Genomic DNA, 19,894 nt, shown 5'->3' with positions numbered 1-19,894 from the left:
ATTTTATAAAATATACATTAAAACTATCAATATCATCCAAAAATTTAAAAATAAATTCAAAATTGTTATAAATGTGTATAAAATATTTTTTAATATTTGGCAAAACAGCAAATCCCATGGTTTACCAAATCTGCTAAAAACCCCGTAGTCCTAAAACTCAAAAAAACCTACTCGGTTTGTAAAACATTGCACACTCGCCCCCTTCTTTTAAAGACGCCGTTAAATTTTAGCTTTATCAGACTGTTATGTCCCTGTGGTTTCTCTCTTCTTCTCTTCTCTACAATTTTTTCTTCCATCTTCCTTTCTTCCCCAAATTCTTCTTCACACATCTTTTTTCTCAATTTTTCTCTTCTTCTTTTCTAATTCTTTTTCAGGCCATAAAAGTTCCACCAGCTTCTTTCCTTTCTTCTTTTTCCTCAATTTTTCTCTTCTTCTTCTCCAATTCTTTTTCAGGCCATAGCAATTCCACCCGTTTCTTTCTTTTCTTCTTTTTTCCCCAATTTTTTTTTTTTTTCTTCATCTCCAATTGTTCTTTGAAGAATGAAGAATTGCAAAAGAATAAGAAGAAAAAGAAGATGACGAACAGAAACAACTGGAGCAGGGAAAAAGAAAAGAAAGAGAATAAAGAAGATAAGGGAAAGAAGAAGAGGAGAAAGAAATGGTTAGACATCAGGTTTTTTTTTTCTCCAATTTTTTTTTTCTCTATCTCTTTTTCCCCAATTTTCTTTATTCTTTATTTTTTCTCCCTAATTCTTTCGTAAACGATTGCAACCACCAGCAAGTTCTTTCTTTCTTCTTGGATTGATTTCAAATCTTAATGTCAAATTGAATTTCTAGATTTCTGGGTTTGGTAAAAATAGAATAAGAAGTGTTTCTGGGTTTGGTAAAATAGAAGAGAAATCGACGGTGAATAATAACTTACGCATTCTCATCTCCATCTTCATGTCCGATCAATTAATTGTGATAAATTTGGCAAAATTTATGTTGTGTTTAGCGGATTTAAAATATAAAAAAAAATGAATGAGGAAGAAGAAAAATAAGGAAGAAGAAGAACGAGGAAGAAGAAGTTGTTGTAAAAAGTAGTCAATAAGGGTATTTTAGTAATTTTATACAGAAATATATCACTCTATGGACCAAAATTGCATTTGTGATATACAACCTCCGTTGAATCCTAACGGTTTGGGGATTTTTTGCAACGTTTTACAAACTATGAGTAGGTTTTTTGGAGTTTTAGGACTACGGTAGGTTTTCAGCAGATTTGGTAAACCTAAGGAGAATTTTTTGTTGTTTTGCTTTAATATTTTATAAAACTAGCAATAAAATATTCAACAAATATAAAATTATGTTTTAGATTTAAAAAAAAAACAGAAAAAAAAAATTATCTTAAATTACATTAGGATGAAAATAATGAACAAAAGAAAAATTATACTACATTCGTCCAGCTCTAAGGTCTCATTTATTTTTTCATATTTGAATATTAATTATTATATTAAAATATAGTACAAATTAAGAAAAAAATTGCAAAAATACTTTCGTTAATGTATTATAATACTAATAAAATGACATTTTAAAAAAATATAGATACAAATATAAAAATATTTTTAATATTAAGTACAATAACAAGAAGGTAAATGTAACTTTATATAGTTAAAAAAGTTTTCAAAACTCCTTCCTTGTAAATTTAACAAGTTTTGCAAACTTGTGTTTGTTTGGGTATTCATCCTACTTTTTTTTCCAAATAACATTAATTCAAACAACTATCTTTCAATTTTTATATTATATTAAAAATTTATTTTATATTAAAATCTGTTTTTCGAAAAAAATTATTGAGGACATTTATTTAAAACCCCCCGGTAAAGAAAGACTAATAATTATTTAAATATAGCAGTTACGGGCAGCCTGGGGGCAAATACACTTCTGAAATCACATTCTCCATCGGCTTCTCATTCCATCACGTAAGATTTCTAGATCCATTTCACATTTAACGTTGATTTGATTTATCTACGAGTTCGATCGCAGATCTGAGCGCGGAAGATATAGCATTGCCTCGATTTCCTTTTACACATTTATTTTTTTGGGTCGGCGGAAGGTGTGGTGTGTGTTGCTATGGTTGTTGTCTCTCGGTGTCCATTTGTTTTATCATCTGAACTGCGTGTGTGGGCAAAATTAATTGATTGAAATTCTCTATATTAGTCGGTTATGGCGATTATATGATGCGACATTTTCTTTTTCCGAAGATTTAATCGGATAGTTGAATTCTGGATTCTATTTCATGTACATTGGGTCTACTGAAGCGGTGATTTTCTTAGGGTGGTGCGTAGAAACTGATCTATGATGGTTTAAGCTCTGTTTTGATTAATTTCTAGTGGGGTGATTATTAGTTTGTTGAAGTTAAACAGATTATCTGCCCGAAGAAGAAATGCTGAATGCCAGAGATGAGAGAACTGAATCTAGGAATGTTGGATAAAAACATGAATTTGTTTCTTTATATCTCTAGTTATTGCCTTCTTCTTGATGTTATCTCAGAAATCCTAAAAAAATTGTGCTGAATTATAGCTCGAATCATAAGCTCTTTATATTTTTTGGTCTTGCTTCACTGTAACAAATGAATGCTTCTCTGTTCTCTTAGTATCACTGAAAGTTTAATTCAAGAAAGTACAGTGTTATGACCATCTATATCAGTGAGGCCTCTCTTTGGAATTTTTATTCTGTGAACAGGCAAAGAAATGGGGTTGTCTTTCACCAAGCTTTTCAGTCGCTTATTTGCTAAGAAAGAAATGCGAATTCTTATGGTCGGTCTTGATGCTGCTGGTAAAACTACCATATTATACAAGCTCAAGCTGGGAGAAATAGTGACAACCATTCCTACAATTGGTAAGCTTGTAGTGTATTGGCCCTACAATTTATAATATCCAGAACTTTCTGTTTCACCCCAATTTCTATTTAATGAAATAAACCATGTAGTTGCCCATCTAATATTGTCTCTTTCGACTTTTGTGCAAAATTGATCTATACTTTCCTCATTGTACCCTGGTTTTGCACTGTGTCATTCTTACACTCTCCTGGACCCAGCAGCCACCCCAATGCTAACATAACTGGGGACACATAGATTGGAACATTAGTGATGAGTCTCATGTCATTCTGTGGATTGTTGTAATGTTTAGTTGTTCTTGTGCAAAGCATTTAAATTCTCTTTCACTCTTGAGCTAATAGTCTCTGTAATCTGTCTTGGTATACTCAGACAAAGTTAGGGTGTGTAGTGATTTGGGTTTGATGTTTTTTGGTGAAAATGATTGGATGTGAAGTTTGAAATGAAAATAGGTATTTGATGTAATTATTTTGAAGGAAAAATAAAAGATTGAACAAGGCGAAAAAAAACAGATTTGAAATTGCAAGTAAATAGCTACACACTGCAATATGCATATTGTCACTATTAGGAACACTTTTCCAGTTATTGTGATTTAACTGTCAAATAATTTGCATCAGCCTTTCTAAGAATACTATATGAAATGATATCCAGGATTCAACGTGGAAACAGTGGAATACAAGAACATAAGCTTCACCGTCTGGGATGTTGGGGGTCAGGACAAGGTATAACTAGAAAAATTTGTTTATAAACATTTTAAATAGCATACTTATTGCGTCAAAGTGCATTTTTATGTTTCATTAATTAAATTCCAATCTCTTGACCATGATTACCTACTTTTGATGTTTACTCTGATATCAGATCCGACCACTGTGGAGGCATTACTTCCAGAACACCCAAGGTCTGATTTTTGTGGTGGATAGTAATGACCGAGATCGTGTTGTTGAGGCCAGAGATGAGCTTCATAGGATGTTGAATGAGGTACCAAAATGTCTATCTGCGGATAGGGATGATGCAGAAATTGCTAGTATTATTAATACTTGTTATCAAGCATCTTCATTCATAGATAAATGTAGTGAATGTGGTATTTCGATTTTGATAATTGCAATTGCAATAGTAAGCGATACTCTAGTTAATTTTGATTGATACAATGGCTGGTAGGATGAACTGAGGGATGCAGTACTCCTTGTTTTTGCAAACAAGCAAGACCTTCCAAATGCCATGAATGCTGCCGAGATCACCGACAAGCTTGGCCTCCATTCTCTCCGACAACGTCACTGGTACGTGCTTGATTCAATTCATAAAGTATGAGTATTAACAATGTCTTTTGTTATTTGAACATAATAAATAAGAAAGGTCTTTCTATGGTTAGGTATATCCAGAGCACATGTGCTACCTCAGGAGAAGGGCTATACGAGGGTCTCGACTGGTTGTCCAACAACATTGCCAATAAGGTACTTAGTAGTGTTACTACAGTTCGGTTTTCATGCTGACTTTTTGACCCATAAATCAGGATAAAATTGCAAAAAACATCCTCTATGTATTTTTTATTTATCTCACTGCAAAATATATTCAACACGTTTGCAAAAGTAGTCATTGCTGTCATTGGCTGTCTCACGCAGCCACGCGTGGCCAAATGACGTAGAATATATTTTATCATCGAGATAAATAAAGAATAAAAATGATAATTTTGTATACATGTAAGATATTTTTCCCCCTTCTCCATAAATCAGCAATACAGATAACACCATATTTGATAACACATGATAATATAATATATTGCACATATTCTAACAGCACGTAATATAATTTCATATAATAGTTATATTATTGATTTCAGCACCATAGACATATATATATATATACAGTACAATATATATAAATGGCAAAGCACATGCCTCTATATGACACAGAATTGTGCCATGCCCGCAGCCAGTACTACTACTGTAAGTAGTAGGGTCTCGTTTAATTGCACATATATATATATGTGTGTATATATATATATATATATACATGCCTTGTGGTGTGATGCAGTGTCTAGTAAATAAAATTCGATTGTTGTTCTAACAGGCCTAATGAAGAAGAAATAAAAAAGCATTCTGGGATCAAAGAAGAGGTGATTAATGACACAACCTGTGCTGTTAGATTTCTGGGCCACTCCTCTCCCCACCCACTATAGCTGCTTGTCGATAATACATACATATATATATATATATTTGCATACATACATATACATACCTCCTTACTGCTTAGTTTCATTTCTACAGTGATTTGACGATCAATCTCTCCCCTTTGTGTAAGGATTTCATGTGACGTTACTTATGGTTTGTTGATGTATTGTATGATTTGTTACATCTTTTATAATAACACCCTCACTCTGAGGAGCCATATTTTCAATTTCTTCTGTCTTTTTTTTTTTTTTTTTTTTTTTTTTTTTTTTGTAATTGCCTTCAATTTGAGAGTGTTTGGTTAGCATTTTCTTTTTTTCAACATTTTTACTAATTGAAGTTTACAATTTTTTATATGAAAAATTATATATTTTTTAATAAAATAATGTACTATATAAACTACTTCCAAAAAAATCTCAGAAAAGAAAGAACTTTTTAAAATAAAACATATAGAAGGCGTTTAATAATTAACTTTTTCAATAGTTTCCAATTTATTTAATTGATTGGTGTTTTCTAGAGTTTTAATAGGTATTTTATAGAATTGCAATTGTTGCTGTTTAAAAAATATCAGCATGATGTTAATCTTTGGTACCTGATCCTATGATTTCTTGCTGTAGGTTTGGAAACTGGCGTGAAACTCACCCAATTTTTTTCTGACAGATGCTGACATGTTATGCTGACATGTTACAGCTTTTTATTATTTTATTTTCTTTATTTAAATTCGAAAAGTTCAAGGGTCTTATGCACAGCCGTGCACAGGAATTTGAAATTATAATTATTTGATATTTATTTATATTATAATTTAATAAAATATATATAATATATGTCATTTTAGAGAATAAAATTTTCTATATTATAAATAAATAAAAATTTAAATATATATATTGGGTACATTATAAATTCATAATCAGGTTATACAATATAAATTTTATCAATTAAATTTAATACACATTTATAATATTTTATTCATTATTCATCAAATCAATACTCATCAAAACTCCCAAAATCCTAACCAAACACAAACACAAAGGAAACAATAAAATTCAAACACATCCCAAAATTTAAATAAAAATAAAACCCTAACTCAAATTCCCTCAAACCCCTGTAAAAAAACACACCCTAACTACTTGTACATTCACATGCATTATGCATATGTATATATATATCTATATATATACTATTTATTAGTACATATATATATATATAATGGTGGAGAGGAAGATTTTATTGTCGGAGGCAAAAAATGAGTAAAATTAAAAATACTTGCATAACAAATAGTCAAAGTTTTAGTTTATCGTTCTTTAGTTTAATTCTTTTTAGATATAAGGGTTACATTTATCTTTTGCGCCATTGTATTAATATTAAAAATAAATTTATATATGTATATATATTTTTTTTATAAATATCATTATATTAGTGTTAGAAGACACTAATAAAAATATTTTTGTCATTTTTCTTTAATTTTGTACTATATTTTAGTATAATAATTAATATTAAAAAATCTACACTAAAAAAGTAAATATAACCTTAGAGCAGGATGAAGATAGTAATTTTGTTAATTAAATCAATAAAAGTGATCTTCTATCTAAATTTTAAAAATTATACCTATATAATACATTAAATTTTGAAAATAAAATAAAATTATTACAGGAAGTCCAACACCCTTGGCCCTTTGCTACGCCACTGAATACATATATATAATGCATATATACAACTATGTATTTAGGCTCCGTTTGGATTCACTTTTAGAAAGTATTTTTGACTTCTGCTTCTAAAAAAAATATTTTATTTATATTTGTATTGACTTTTCCTCCGAAGCAAAAGCAGCTTTTAGATTCCAAAAGTATTTTTCTGAGGGATGCGTTTTAAAGAAATAGAAGCAATTTTACTATTTAAATTTTAATTTTAACAACAACAACAACAACAACAATAATAATAATAATAAAATCAATCAATCAATAAAATAAAAATAATTCATTTATATAAAATTTAAATATAATTGTATTTTATATATTTTTTATTTTAATTAAATTTAAAATATATAATTGAAGATATCAAATTTTAAAAATATAAATTTTAACTATATAGTAGATATTTAATACTGTATTTTTAAAGCTCAAATAATTTGTAAAATAATATTATTTAGATTTAATTATATTTTAAATTTTTATATTTATTTTTATAAAAAATAAAAATATAATTAATTAAATATATTTTTAATTAGTTTAGATAATTTAAAATTTTTAAATATAATTTATGAATAAATAAATCAGAAAAATTTAATAAAAAATATATTATTTACATTACTATGTCCTAATTGGTTATTTTAACAAAAGCACTTTTAACTTTATTATATTCAAACAGTTTTTTATAAAAAGCTATTTTTATAATTATTATCCAAACATAAAATCAAACTGTTTATGCTTTTGACTTCTACTTATTTTTTAAACCAATTCAAACAGACTCTTATTATAATTTATCATAAGAGCATCTGTTACAATCACCTTCTCTGTTACCTTTATCTTTGTCTTTTCAATTTTTACTATAACAAAACTCGTTATCTTTAACGAGAAATAAAGTTATTAAAATTTATTACATTTTCTCGATAACTGGTTACCTTCAAAAAAAGTTTTAAAAAAAATAAATTAAATTAAATACTATCAAAAAGTTTTAGAAATTTCAAAATTTTAAATTTTTCATGAGGTGATTGGTAAGATTTTTGGTCTTCATATGTTGCCTCTAACTTATTTTTTCATAAAATTTACAAAGTACATATTAATTAAAGACTTTCATAGAAGGTAACGATAATGAATTAAGTTAAATGACAAAAAATATGAAAGAAATATATGACAAATATTGGAAAGATCCAAATAATATTAATAAGATAATATTTATGACCATTATTGTTGATCCTCGATGCAAGTTGAAGTAGGTGACACTTGCATTGTCAAATATGCATGCTGTTAAGTTGACTAACTTAATTGGAAAATAAATTGAAGATGAATTGTATACTATGTGCAGTGATTACAAGTAATCAATTTATATATATATATATAAGTGATGAAAAAGAAGAAAAAGATTTTTCAATTGTTAGACTTGATGATAATGAAGTACTAAAAGATGTATTGAGAACGATGAGATCTATACGCTAAACTTTTCATAGAAAGAGGATGATAATGATATCCTTAATTTTCTTAAGGAAGATACTAAAAATGGAGGACCAAAATTATATATTTTGGTGGAAAATATAATAAATATAAATATCTCATACTTTTCCAAGTAGTCTACGATATTCTAGTAGTATTTGTGTCAACTGTAGCGTTAGAGTCGGTATTTAGCACCTAAAAATGAGTACTTGATCTATTTAGGAGCTCTTTTAAGTCCTAAAGTCGTGGAGTATCTCGTATGTGCTCAAGATTGGCTTCACAAATCTGCTCATTTTAGTATTGAGGAAATTCTTCAAGATATCGAAAAAATAGAAAAAAGTACTTTAATATTTAAAATTTATGCATTTTTAAATTTATTACTCCTTCCGTCCCATAACAAACTATCTATTTTTCCATTTTAGTCCGTCTCAAAACAAAGTATTTATTTCCTTTTTTAGTAAATGTATTATCTACCTAACATTATAAATACCTTTACAACTTACAATATAGTACACAAATGTCATTACTTTTATATCACACAATACTAATAAGGTTATTTTAGTAATTTCTACTTTATTCATACTAAATTCAAATATAATATTAATATTTCTAAAACTCTGTGCAAAACATAAACATATACCTAGATATGAGACGGTGGGAGTATTTTGAATTTTAATTATTTTACTGTGTGTGTACAAAATAATAAATTTATTTATGTAGATATGACATATTTATTACTTCCATCTCCAACAACGGCGCAACTGTGATGAGAGACGACAATCTGTACACCTTCTATACTTCTATAAGTTTAATTAAATTACTTCTATAAGTTTAATTAAATTTCCATTTATCTATCTTTTTGTTGTAAGTTACTAAAATTTTTATTGACATAATTATTGTTGTTCACTTTGCAAGCCTTTACTCTTTAGTCGGAAATAATTGATTAAATAGTTAATGGTGTATTGAATTTGGTTTGAAGCAAATAATCATTATAGTATAATTGTGAATGAATGAATTTGCTTAGTGTGTTTGTTGCATCAAGAGATTTAGTTTGGCTTAGTTTATTTGTTGCATTAGTAGATTTATTGTGATTAGTTTGTTTGTTGAAATTTGAATTGAATTCATTTATTAAATCTGAATTTTGTTTGGGGGTTTGGATTTTGATTTGGGATTTGAATAGTAAAAATTTTGAATTTGAATAGTTGTATGATGTGATATAAATAGGTGTTGATGCGATGTTTTGAACGTAAAATTGATTTTTACTATAATATAAAAAATAAAAAATAGGTATTTGATTTGATGTTTTTGGGGAGAAAAAAATTGGATGAACAGTGGATTTAAAATCCAATCCTTCAAACAAACACACCCTAAAGTTTATTTGTTGAAATTTGTAATTAGTTTGTTCCTTGCATTAGCAGATTTATTTGTAAATATATGTTCTTAGTATGTTGGTTTTATAGCATGTTTATTTGTGCCATATTTAGTATATTATGATTCTTTTTTTCTTTTTTTTTAAAAAAAATATTATTCAAAGAAAACATAATAAAATATTTTTTTATTTTTTTTTTCAAATTTTTCAGTTTGATTTGGATTTTTTCATATTTTGAAGTTTTGATTTTTTTTCGAATTTTGAAGTTTTAATTTTGTTTTGTTTTTTTTTCGAATTTTTCAGTTTGATTCAAATTTTTTTCAATCAAATTTTTTAAGTTTTAATTTTGTTTTTTCCGAATCTCTCAGTTTGGTTTGGATTCTCTAATTTGAATTTCAATTAATTCGGTTAAGTTGGAATTATCCTTTTAAAAAAATTTGAATTCTCGAATCGGGTCGAATTTGATGAAATCCGAAGAAAAAATCTGAATGTTCAGCCCTAACTAAATGTGCATAGAAACTTTGGGCTTCTACGAGGCAAGCCAAAGTTGGTTTAATATTGGACCATACAATAAATTGGACCCAAATATATTGAATTTATAATATAGTTTTATAAAACAATTATTTGATTTAATTAATGTAGTAATAATTTAAGTTAAATCATTCAAATAATTTTTTTAAAAAATAAAAATAGTGAAACCTAATTGATATCACTGGTTTGTTATTCAAAAAAAACAAAAAAAAAGTAAAAGTTGAAATAGAATCTTACAAAATATAGAAAAATAATTTAATTTCACTTCCAGTTTGTTCAAAATTTTAATTCGAACAAAAAAATTGCATGTTTGAAAGGCTAAACATATGATCCACTCTCTTCAATTAATTATATTTCTTGTAAGGTTCTTGATTTTGGTGGATGTTGTTAAAGAAAATAATAGTAATAATAATAATGATACAAATATGTGTATCGAACTTTATGAATCATATTTGTTTGTTTGGTATTCGGATGGCCGTTGAGTTTAAGAGATTTTAGATTTTGAACAAGATAATAATAATATGATATTTAAAATAGATTTAAAATATATGTTAATATTATTTGAAAAACTATGGCACAATAAAATATACTAAAAATTGATATCATCATATAGGAAATAAAAATTTGTAATATATATATATATATCTAAATATAATTAATACAAATCAATTTGGCAATAAACAATGAATTCTTTAACACATAAATGTACTCCCTCCATTTGGACTAAAATTATATCAATTTTCTTAAAAAAAAAATTAATTGTCAACCAAATTTATGTAAAATCTATTTATAATAAAAAAAAAAAGTGTATCTATTCATAATTTTATTGTTCATACATTAAAAAGTTTATCTATTCATAATTTTATTGTTAATACTTTAACATTTAGTAATTATTTTGTCATTGATTTGTCTACTTATCCTATTATATCTATTACTTTCGTAATAATTTTTTATAATATCATTTTTACCAATTATACTTTTATATTAAAATAACAAAATTTATTCGTTCTTTTCTAAGACTTTCCAAAATATCTACTATTTACATTAAAAAAAATCTAAAAAAAATTATTAAATCAAATTTTTATTTTTATTTTTATATTATATTAAAAATTAATTTTATATTCAATATATTAAATTAATTTTTATTTATATAATTATAAATAATGATTCAAATTTAAAATTTTACTATTTAAAATCCAAAAAGTCAAGATCCAAACCCAGACAAACACACCCTTGTGACCGGACAAAGTTACGTAAATTTCCGAACGGAATGAGTATTATTTTATCAAGGAGTATTATTTTATAAAGGAGATAGAAGTAATAGATTGTAAAAAAATCAAAAATAAATAAAAAATTTGAGAAGATTATAGGGTTTGTTTAGATAAGAGTTTTTAAAAATTTGGAAGTCCGTAAAAATTAGTATTTGATTTGATGTTTTGTGAGAATAAAAAGCGTATTTGATGTGATGTTTTTTAAAAAATAAATAGTACTCCCTCCGTCTCAAATAAGGTGCAACATTTGTTTTGTGCACGGGTTTTTAGGTAGGTAGTATTAAGTAGGATAATTTAGAAATCAGGTGATGTGATGGAGAGAGAAATGTATATTTTATTTTTTTTATTTAGGTGATGTGATAGGATAAAGTGTGGGGTAGAGATTAAGTATAATTAATTATTTTTATGTTGAAAATGTTGCAGGCTGTTTGGGATATACCAAAAATGAAATATTGCACGGTATTTGGGAGGGAGGGAGTAACAAATAGACCAAAAATAATTCAAACTAAATAACGCGTTTTTCTTGAAAATCGGTATTAATTTAATTTAATTTAGAGGTGGTGGGGGGAGAGATCACGATCGATCGTTCATATTCAGCATACAGGTGGGGGCACTGGACTTTAATGCCCACCTTATCTTATCCAACAATTAATAAATTGAGTATTAATTAGCATTAGTCAAAAATTAACCAACCACACCAACGTGTTGTTTTTTTGCTAACGACCGTCAACTACCGGTTCTTCCTGAGTGGGACACGTGGTTGAATCTCGTCCGTAGATAAAGATCCTGCGGGTCACCGGGAGGCACGCTTTTTACGCGTTTCGTGGTCCTTTCTGCGGTATGTATAGTCACTATGCAATGACGTACGGTCGTCTGACACGTGGCCCAGCAGGATTTGGTCGGTAACCGTTGTAGCCTAACTAACTTTATTAAATTAACACGCCTTTATTTAATTCGACCGGTAAGAGTGAAAGACTACAGAATACATCACTGTACAGTAGAGTAACGCCATTTATGTTTAAAAGTTTGAAACGTATGTCCGCTCTAGGTGATTTAAAAGAGCTAAAATTATTTTTGATCTGAATACGGCCGTGTTGTATTACTCAAAAGGTGACTAGACGTTCGATGTAGTCAATATGGCCGTGTTCCTGTCCGTATTGTGAACACAACCATGTTTTTACTCATGTTCTTAACACAGTTATATTATAGGTCATATTCACGACCCTGTTCTCAATAGAGCCATGTTTTAGACTATGTTAACGACCATGTTTTCAATATAATCATATTGTAGGCCATATTTATTATTCCCTCCGTCCCGGAACTAAATATCTATTTGTTTTTTGTACGTAATTTTAAAAATATTAGTATTATATTGGGATATATTAGGAATAAAGTATAAATGACTAAAATAATCTTGTTAGTATGTGTGATATAAATGTAATGATATTTGTGTAATATATTGTAAGTTGTAAGGGTATTTGTAATGTTAGATAGATAGTACGGTTACTAAAAAAAGGAAATAGATACTTTGTTATGAGACGGACTAAAATGAAAAAATGAATACTTTGTTAGGGGACGGATGGAGTATTATTTTCACTTTTTGTTAAAATAATTTGATATATATATATTTATAATTCAACAAAAATATCTTTTATAATTATTTTTTTAAATAAAAAATGATCAATTTTTAATCTTTAAAAAAAATAATTGAAAATAATATATAAAAATAATAATATATTAATATATATATTTAATAAATATATTCATTTTAAACATATTTTTAATAAATATATATCAATTTAATTAATTTTTTAGCATTTTACATGTATAATCTACTCAAAACTCTTTTATTTTTATCTCTTTCGTCAATAAACAAATATATCTATATTTAAGACTCCCAATTTTTTATAAAATTAGTTTTAAGTTAATTATAAATAAATATATTTTTTATTTATTTGTATTATATAAAATTTTATAATCTAGATATCCATATTATATGTATTTTATTCAAATATAATACTAAAAATATTTAAAATATCACCAACACTACTCATATAAAAAAATAAAAAAATAATATTATAATTTATTAATAATAATTTAAAGTATCCTTAACCAAAAGAATCGTCCAACCCGAAAAAAAAAAATATAATATAATTATAACATTTATGGGCGTGTTTGACAATTAGCTGATAGCCGTTAGCTGTTAACTGATTCAATTAACGGGTTTGAGTAGCTGATAGCCGTTAGCTGTTAGCTGGTTTGAGTAGATGATAGCCGTTAGCTGTTAGCTGATTCAATTAGCTGGTTTGAGTAGCTGATTCGATTATGTTCTTTTGAGTTTAGAATGTTTAAAATTTTTTGTTATTAGTTATTGAAAATTATAAAGTTTTATAAAAGTATTTATTTTTATTACAGTTAGATTTTAAAAAATAATATATTTTTATTAAAATATATAAATAGTTTTTTCTATTAAAAATGATATAAAATATAAAATAATAAATTTTCGTGTATATATTTATTATGTTAGTTATTGATTAGTTCATTATATTTATAATTTTCAATAAATTTAATTTATTTAATTTATTTTTATGTTAAAATTTACTATATAATGTAATTTTAACATAAAAATAAATTATTAATATTTATATTTTCTATTTTATGTTGATTTTAATAAATTTATATATTTTACAATTAAAATAATTTTTATATAAAAATTAATTATTTTAAATTTATAAAAATAAAACTATATTATAATAAAATATTCTAATATAATTAATAAATATTCAAAATATATTTATTTGTGTAAAATGCATAATAAATTTTTAAAAGCATATAACGAATAAATTTTTTTTTAAAAAAAAATTATTTTAAAGTACGTTAACTTTTCAAAAATTAACTTTTTGAGTCAATAAATTAAAAAAAAACTCTTAAAAAAATTATTTGCCAAACTAGCCCATAATAATATAAGAAAACAAAATTAAAAGGCCGATTTGAAATGTCATTAGAAGCTACTACACAATTTATTGCAAATAATAAATGTCACTATTCCCTTTCACAGCCTTCACAGGGCAAATATTTTAAAGCACCACAGTGTGGGACCCGGAGATCGCCTCAGCAGTCAGCAAAATGGTTAGGTGGACCCCACGATAAATTATAATTAAATACCGACTGGCGCCGTCCGTATCCTCCCAGAAATTTCTCTCATCGCCACACGTAACCGTACGATTCCACACGAACGGCTGAGATTTCAGTCTCATAGACACATACTAATTCCCCACCATGTAAGGAAAAACTAGACAGCCCCAGCCAACGTTGTACCAATCAAATTCCATTTCTTGTACACACACCATTTTTTTAAGAAAGATTTATGATAATCCCAAGATTCTATATAAACCCCGCAAGCCCCTTGATCCGAAATCACCAAACGCACTCATTGTTGTTCACTCAGCTTTCCTCAGGTGTTTGTTCTTCTTCTTAAACCAACTGTTAGTGAGTCCCTCACTCCCCTATTCTCCTTTCCTACCGACTCGAGCAAAATACTACCAAACATAAATATGGCTCCTCCTGAAATCACGACCGCAGCCTTGAACCGGGCGGCGTCCGGTCTAGCGAAAGCCGGCAGCCTCCCGAGCCGCGCCTATGTGACGTTCTTGGCAGGCAATGGAGACTACGTGAAGGGCGTGGTGGGTCTGGCCAAGGGACTCAGGAAGGTCGGCACCATCTACCCTCTAGTGGTGGCGGTGCTGCCTGACGTCCCCGCCGACCACCGCCGCCAGCTGGTAGAGCAGGGCTGCATAGTCCGGGAGATCGAGCCGGTGTACCCGCCGGAGAACCAGACCCAGTTCGCCATGGCGTATTACGTCATCAATTACTCGAAGCTCCGAATATGGGAGGTCAGTAGTGGTAGTAGTACAACACAACACAACTCTGTTACTCAATAATATCTTGATTGAATTGAAGGTATTCACTGACTTTGTGTATGATCAGTTTGTGGAGTACAGCAAGATGATCTACCTTGACGGAGACATCCAGGTGTTCGACAACATCGATCACCTCTTTGATCTGCCCAACGGCTACTTCTACGCCGTGATGGACTGCTTCTGCGAGAAGACATGGAGCCACACCCCACAGTACCAGATCGGCTACTGCCAGCAGTGCCCCGACCGTGTCCAATGGCCCCGAACCATCGGCCCCAAGCCCCCTCTCTACTTCAACGCAGGGATGTTCGTCTTCGAGCCCAGCCTCCCCATCTACCATGATCTTCTCAATACTCTCAAAATCACTCCCCCCACACCATTCGCCGAGCAGGTAATAAAATCAAATCAAACGCCCAATTTCGATCGAAACCCTAATTTAATTTAATTAAATTAAACTTGCCTCCGCGTGCGTGCAGGATTTCCTGAATATGTTCTTCCGCGACATATACAAGCCGATCCCCAACGTCTACAATCTGGTGCTGGCGATGCTGTGGAGGCACCCGGAGAACGTCAATTTGGAGGAGGTGAAGGTGGTGCACTACTGCGCTGCCGGCTCCAAGCCATGGCGCTACACCGGCGAGGAACCCAACATGGACAGGGAAGACATCAAGCTCCTCGTCAAGAGGTGGCGGGAGATCTACAACGACGAGACTCTAAATTACAATCAGGGCATCATCCCCGCCGCGCATCCGCCTGCACTGCCGGCGCCGACGAGGGTTCCCTACGTCACCGCACCGTCCGCCGCTTAAGCGTCGGCTGCAGCGGTGTGTTTTATGATTATATAATGGGCCTAAGATATTAATTAGGCCCATTACGATATACAAAAAAGTGTGTAATTTTTAGGGGATAATAGTTTTTGTGTTTCCCCAATACCTTTTTTTTTTCTTTTTTTTTTTTTGTAACTTACCATAAGCAATTCTCCTTTGAGTGTAATTTCTGTATTGTAAATATCTTATATAATATACTTTCCTTTAGTTACTATTACAATTAGGGTCAATCTGTGCTCCTCTTTTTCTTTTCTTTTTTTATTAAGAAAAGGTTTATCCTTTTTTTATTATTCAATCATTATAAAAATTACCTTGGTTAGCCAATTAGTCCCAATTTGTTGGATTAATAATTAATTTAATTGCTGAAATTAACTCTAAGAGCATAATTATAATTTTGTATTTTTTCATAATGAGAAATAGAAAATCATCTTTTCCTCTCTTCCTACAATCCGCGTACGATATCAAACGGGAAAAAAATATGGTAAATCAGTTATTCATATTTCTTAATTATTGTCCTCCTCTTATATGTACTTCTTGAAATAATTTTTTTTTTTCTTATTTAATAAATAAGAATGTCTTTTGTATGATATTCAATTGTATTATTTAAAGTCGAATAATATCTCAATTTTACATATACGTATTTTTTTATAGTTTAAGCGTGTGGCCTTTTATAATGTAAATATGTATTAAAATACAAATATATTATTAAATGTAATAATATATTAATTTTATAATGTATTTGTTGTATGATGATACGTGCTCATTATAATATAAAAGTTAGCTTTCTATTATATAAATATATGCTAAACAACTAATATGCATTTTAAATATAATAATATGTTAATTTGCAATATACTTTGTGTGTGGTGACATATGTTCGTTACAGTGTAAGCGTTTGCTATATGTAATGAAATATGTGGTAAACTACTAATATGTTTTTTTTAAACATAATAATATACTAATTTTGCAATGTGCTTGGTATGTGGTGAAATGTGTTCGTTACAATATAAATATTTACTATTTATAATGTAAATATTTGCTAAACTACTAAAATACTATTTAAAATATAAAATAATAAAAATATATACAAACAAAATTTTACTCAAACAGCTAATACATATAACTATTATTTGAGCAAGGAAAAAAAAATGTTAAATACGTTAACTTTGATTATTTAAATCTCTTAAAAAAAAAATTTAACAAAACCAACCAAATAAATAAGCAATATCCACTAGATTAATTAGTAAACTCTAGTAATATATAAAAAGTAATAAAAAAAAGACAGCCGGATAAATTTGGACCAAATTGGGTTTTTCGATCTACTAAAGAAAATATTCGGACAAGTCTCGCAACAAAATCGAACGTACAAACAGATCTGAGTGATGTCAAATGCAATTACAAGTTCGGACCTGATTTGATGTAATAAAATTGAACACAAAAAAACTACACGGATGATAAGAAAAACAAAAACTAAGACTCAAAATGAACTTGTATTAATTTGGAAGAAAACAAAGTTCAGGAATGAAAATAAATTGCAAAACAAGAATAAAGAAAAAAAAAAAAAAAAAAGACAAAGAAAAATAACAAATGAAATTTGTGACTTAGATGGTGCAGGACCTCATTTTCTTGGATCCTTCCTCCATATATATATATATATATTATATTTTACAGTAACTTCTCATTTCATCTATTATCCATGACTCCATCTTACTTTTCCTCAACTTTTTCATTATTTTAGGAATAAATTTCTCACTTCTCTACTATTGTTTTTCACTTTTTCTTTTATCCGAGTCGGGTCCTTCTCATCCGAGATGGGCTCGTTGGCCACTCCGACTTTGGTCTGCTCTCATCCGTGGTGGGCCTTTGAGCTGGATTTCTTTGTGGGCAGGATGAGTTGATTATCCGGGTTGGGTCGCCGCTCTTTATTAGGCCTGATAATTAGGAAGTAACTATATATAAGCAAAACTTTACTCAAACAATTCGTACATATAACTACTATTTGAGCAAAAGTATTAGTTCGTACATAGGTTCCATTTTGAAGACATTTTTTTTTTTTATCACTTAACATGCGTTAGCACATTATACTTTTTTATTTATAACATATTACTACATTCGTCCGGCTCTAAGGATCTCATTTACTTTTTGCATGTTGATCTTTGAATATTAATTATTATATCAAAACATAGTACAAATTAAAAAAAAATTGCAAAAATACTCCAATATTTCAATACGTAGTACAAAAATACGTAAAAGGACATTTGTATAAAAAATTATATAAATATAAAAATATTTTTAATATTAAGTAAAATGACGCAAAAGTTAAATTAGACTCTTAAAAGCGGACAAATGTAGTATTATATATAATATATAACAAATATTAATAAACAAAGACACAACCAACATACTCTTTATATTCACACATCATAGCACATTATTTTAACTCTTCCAACAAAATTTAAATAGAAATTAGTAAATGCGAATTACCGAATTAACATTGGCAAACAATAACCTTATAATCTAACTTGGACGCAATCGAATAATTCACAACGAATCAGTATAGTGCTGGCGCAGAAAGCGTCAGCGAGCTAACCGCCGCCTATACCTATAAAAATATATTATTTCTATAATATTATATTAAAATATTATTTAAATTAAATTAAATATAAATTTATAAAAAAAAATCAAAGAGTTTTGAGGATTTGTTTGGTTTTGATTTGAAATTTAATTTAAATAGTATTTTGCTATGATATCTTTATAAAAAATAAAAATATTTTTATTGAAAGATCATGCTTGATGAATAGCATCGTTTCTTATTTGAAATTGAATGTACATTTATAGAGACAATGATGGATTTATTTGAGTTTTTTATTTTTATTATTTACATTTTTTTTAAAAAAATATCAAAATTAAATACTTATTTTCTATATTATACTAAAATTAATTTTACATCAAACCATTATTTAAATTTCAATATTAAAACGTCCCCAACAAATGCACATAATATTTTTATTACAATTTAATTTCACATTTTTATCATTTTTTATTATATTCATCATTTGAGAGAACAATGTGTGTTATAAATTTTTAATATCCCTCTCTCCCCCCAATAAAGGATTGATGCACGACGAGAACTAAATTAATTTTCTATTATTTTATTAATCTGTAAATAATTTTATATATTGTAAATTAGTACCATTAGGACATAAACCTATCCTAAATTCATAGGGATTGTACATCCGATGGTGTTCTTATGATCTTTTAAAATCTTAATAAGTTTCTCTTCTTGTTCTGGTGTCAATTTCGAGGAGATGATCACCGGTAGAGTATTTTTCTCTCCCAAGTAACCATACTTCAGAGTCTAAGGTATAGACTTCAATTCCAATTCTGGTGCCTACATCAAATATGGTAATAAACACTTATTAGATTCATTTAAGAATATTGGAGCCAATTTGTACCTTGGTGACTCTTTCGGAATTAGTTAAGCTATTTGAGAACTTTTCTTATTCTCTTGTCTACGGTTATTTCTCTCATAGGTTTTTCCTCCAGATGTTCCATCAACACGATCTTCAATTCGTCGGAACCACTTAATTCAAATGCTTCCTGCACCCAAAGATCAATAACATCACTTGCATATAATGACTTAGAATCAATATGGTGTTTCACAGCAACAAAAATACTGAATGAACTTCTTCTTCATTAAATTCCAAAGCGATGGTGCCCTTCCTTACATCAACCTTTACTCCTGCAGTGCACGTAAAAGGTCTGGCTAACAAGAGAAGCGGTGGGTTAAAACAGTGTG

At 28.6% G+C, this 19,894-nt stretch overlaps 2 protein-coding genes across 4 annotated transcripts; both read left to right on the top strand.

The window, feature by feature from the left end:
- The first annotated feature begins 1,884 nt into the window (after positions 1 to 1,884).
- Positions 1,885 to 5,263, top strand: LOC127261429 (ADP-ribosylation factor). Of its 3 annotated transcripts, none has more exons than XM_051289791.1 (7): positions 1,885 to 1,955; positions 2,719 to 2,874; positions 3,521 to 3,591; positions 3,728 to 3,847; positions 4,028 to 4,146; positions 4,239 to 4,320; positions 4,937 to 5,263. In XM_051289791.1, the coding sequence occupies exons 2-7, from the start codon at positions 2,727 to 2,729 to the stop codon at positions 4,940 to 4,942; spliced, it is 546 nt and encodes a 181-aa protein (XP_051145748.1). In that variant the 5' UTR covers positions 1,885 to 1,955; positions 2,719 to 2,726; the 3' UTR covers positions 4,943 to 5,263. The 3 variants fall into 3 exon arrangements, with proteins under 3 accessions (XP_051145748.1, XP_051145747.1, XP_051145749.1); XM_051289790.1 differs by lacking the exon at positions 1,885 to 1,955 and adding an exon at positions 1,962 to 2,089; XM_051289792.1 differs by lacking the exon at positions 1,885 to 1,955 and adding an exon at positions 2,110 to 2,313.
- Positions 5,264 to 14,747: 9,484 nt separating this feature from the next.
- On the top strand, positions 14,748 to 16,197 carry LOC127261218 (galactinol synthase 2-like). The gene is made up of 3 exons (XM_051289464.1): positions 14,748 to 15,244; positions 15,339 to 15,659; positions 15,745 to 16,197. Exons 1-3 carry the CDS (start codon positions 14,906 to 14,908, stop codon positions 16,075 to 16,077), a joined length of 993 nt encoding a protein of 330 aa, XP_051145421.1. The 5' UTR covers positions 14,748 to 14,905; the 3' UTR covers positions 16,078 to 16,197.
- Positions 16,198 to 19,894: the final 3,697 nt, after the last annotated feature.

Source organism: Andrographis paniculata, unplaced genomic scaffold (genome assembly GCF_009805555.1).
Source record: "Andrographis paniculata isolate CXL003 unplaced genomic scaffold, ASM980555v1 Contig62END, whole genome shotgun sequence".
Classification (NCBI taxonomy): domain Eukaryota; kingdom Viridiplantae; phylum Streptophyta; class Magnoliopsida; order Lamiales; family Acanthaceae; genus Andrographis; species Andrographis paniculata.
The sequence above is the reverse complement of the archived record's forward strand: the minus strand, read 5'-3'. Positions and strand labels throughout refer to the sequence as shown.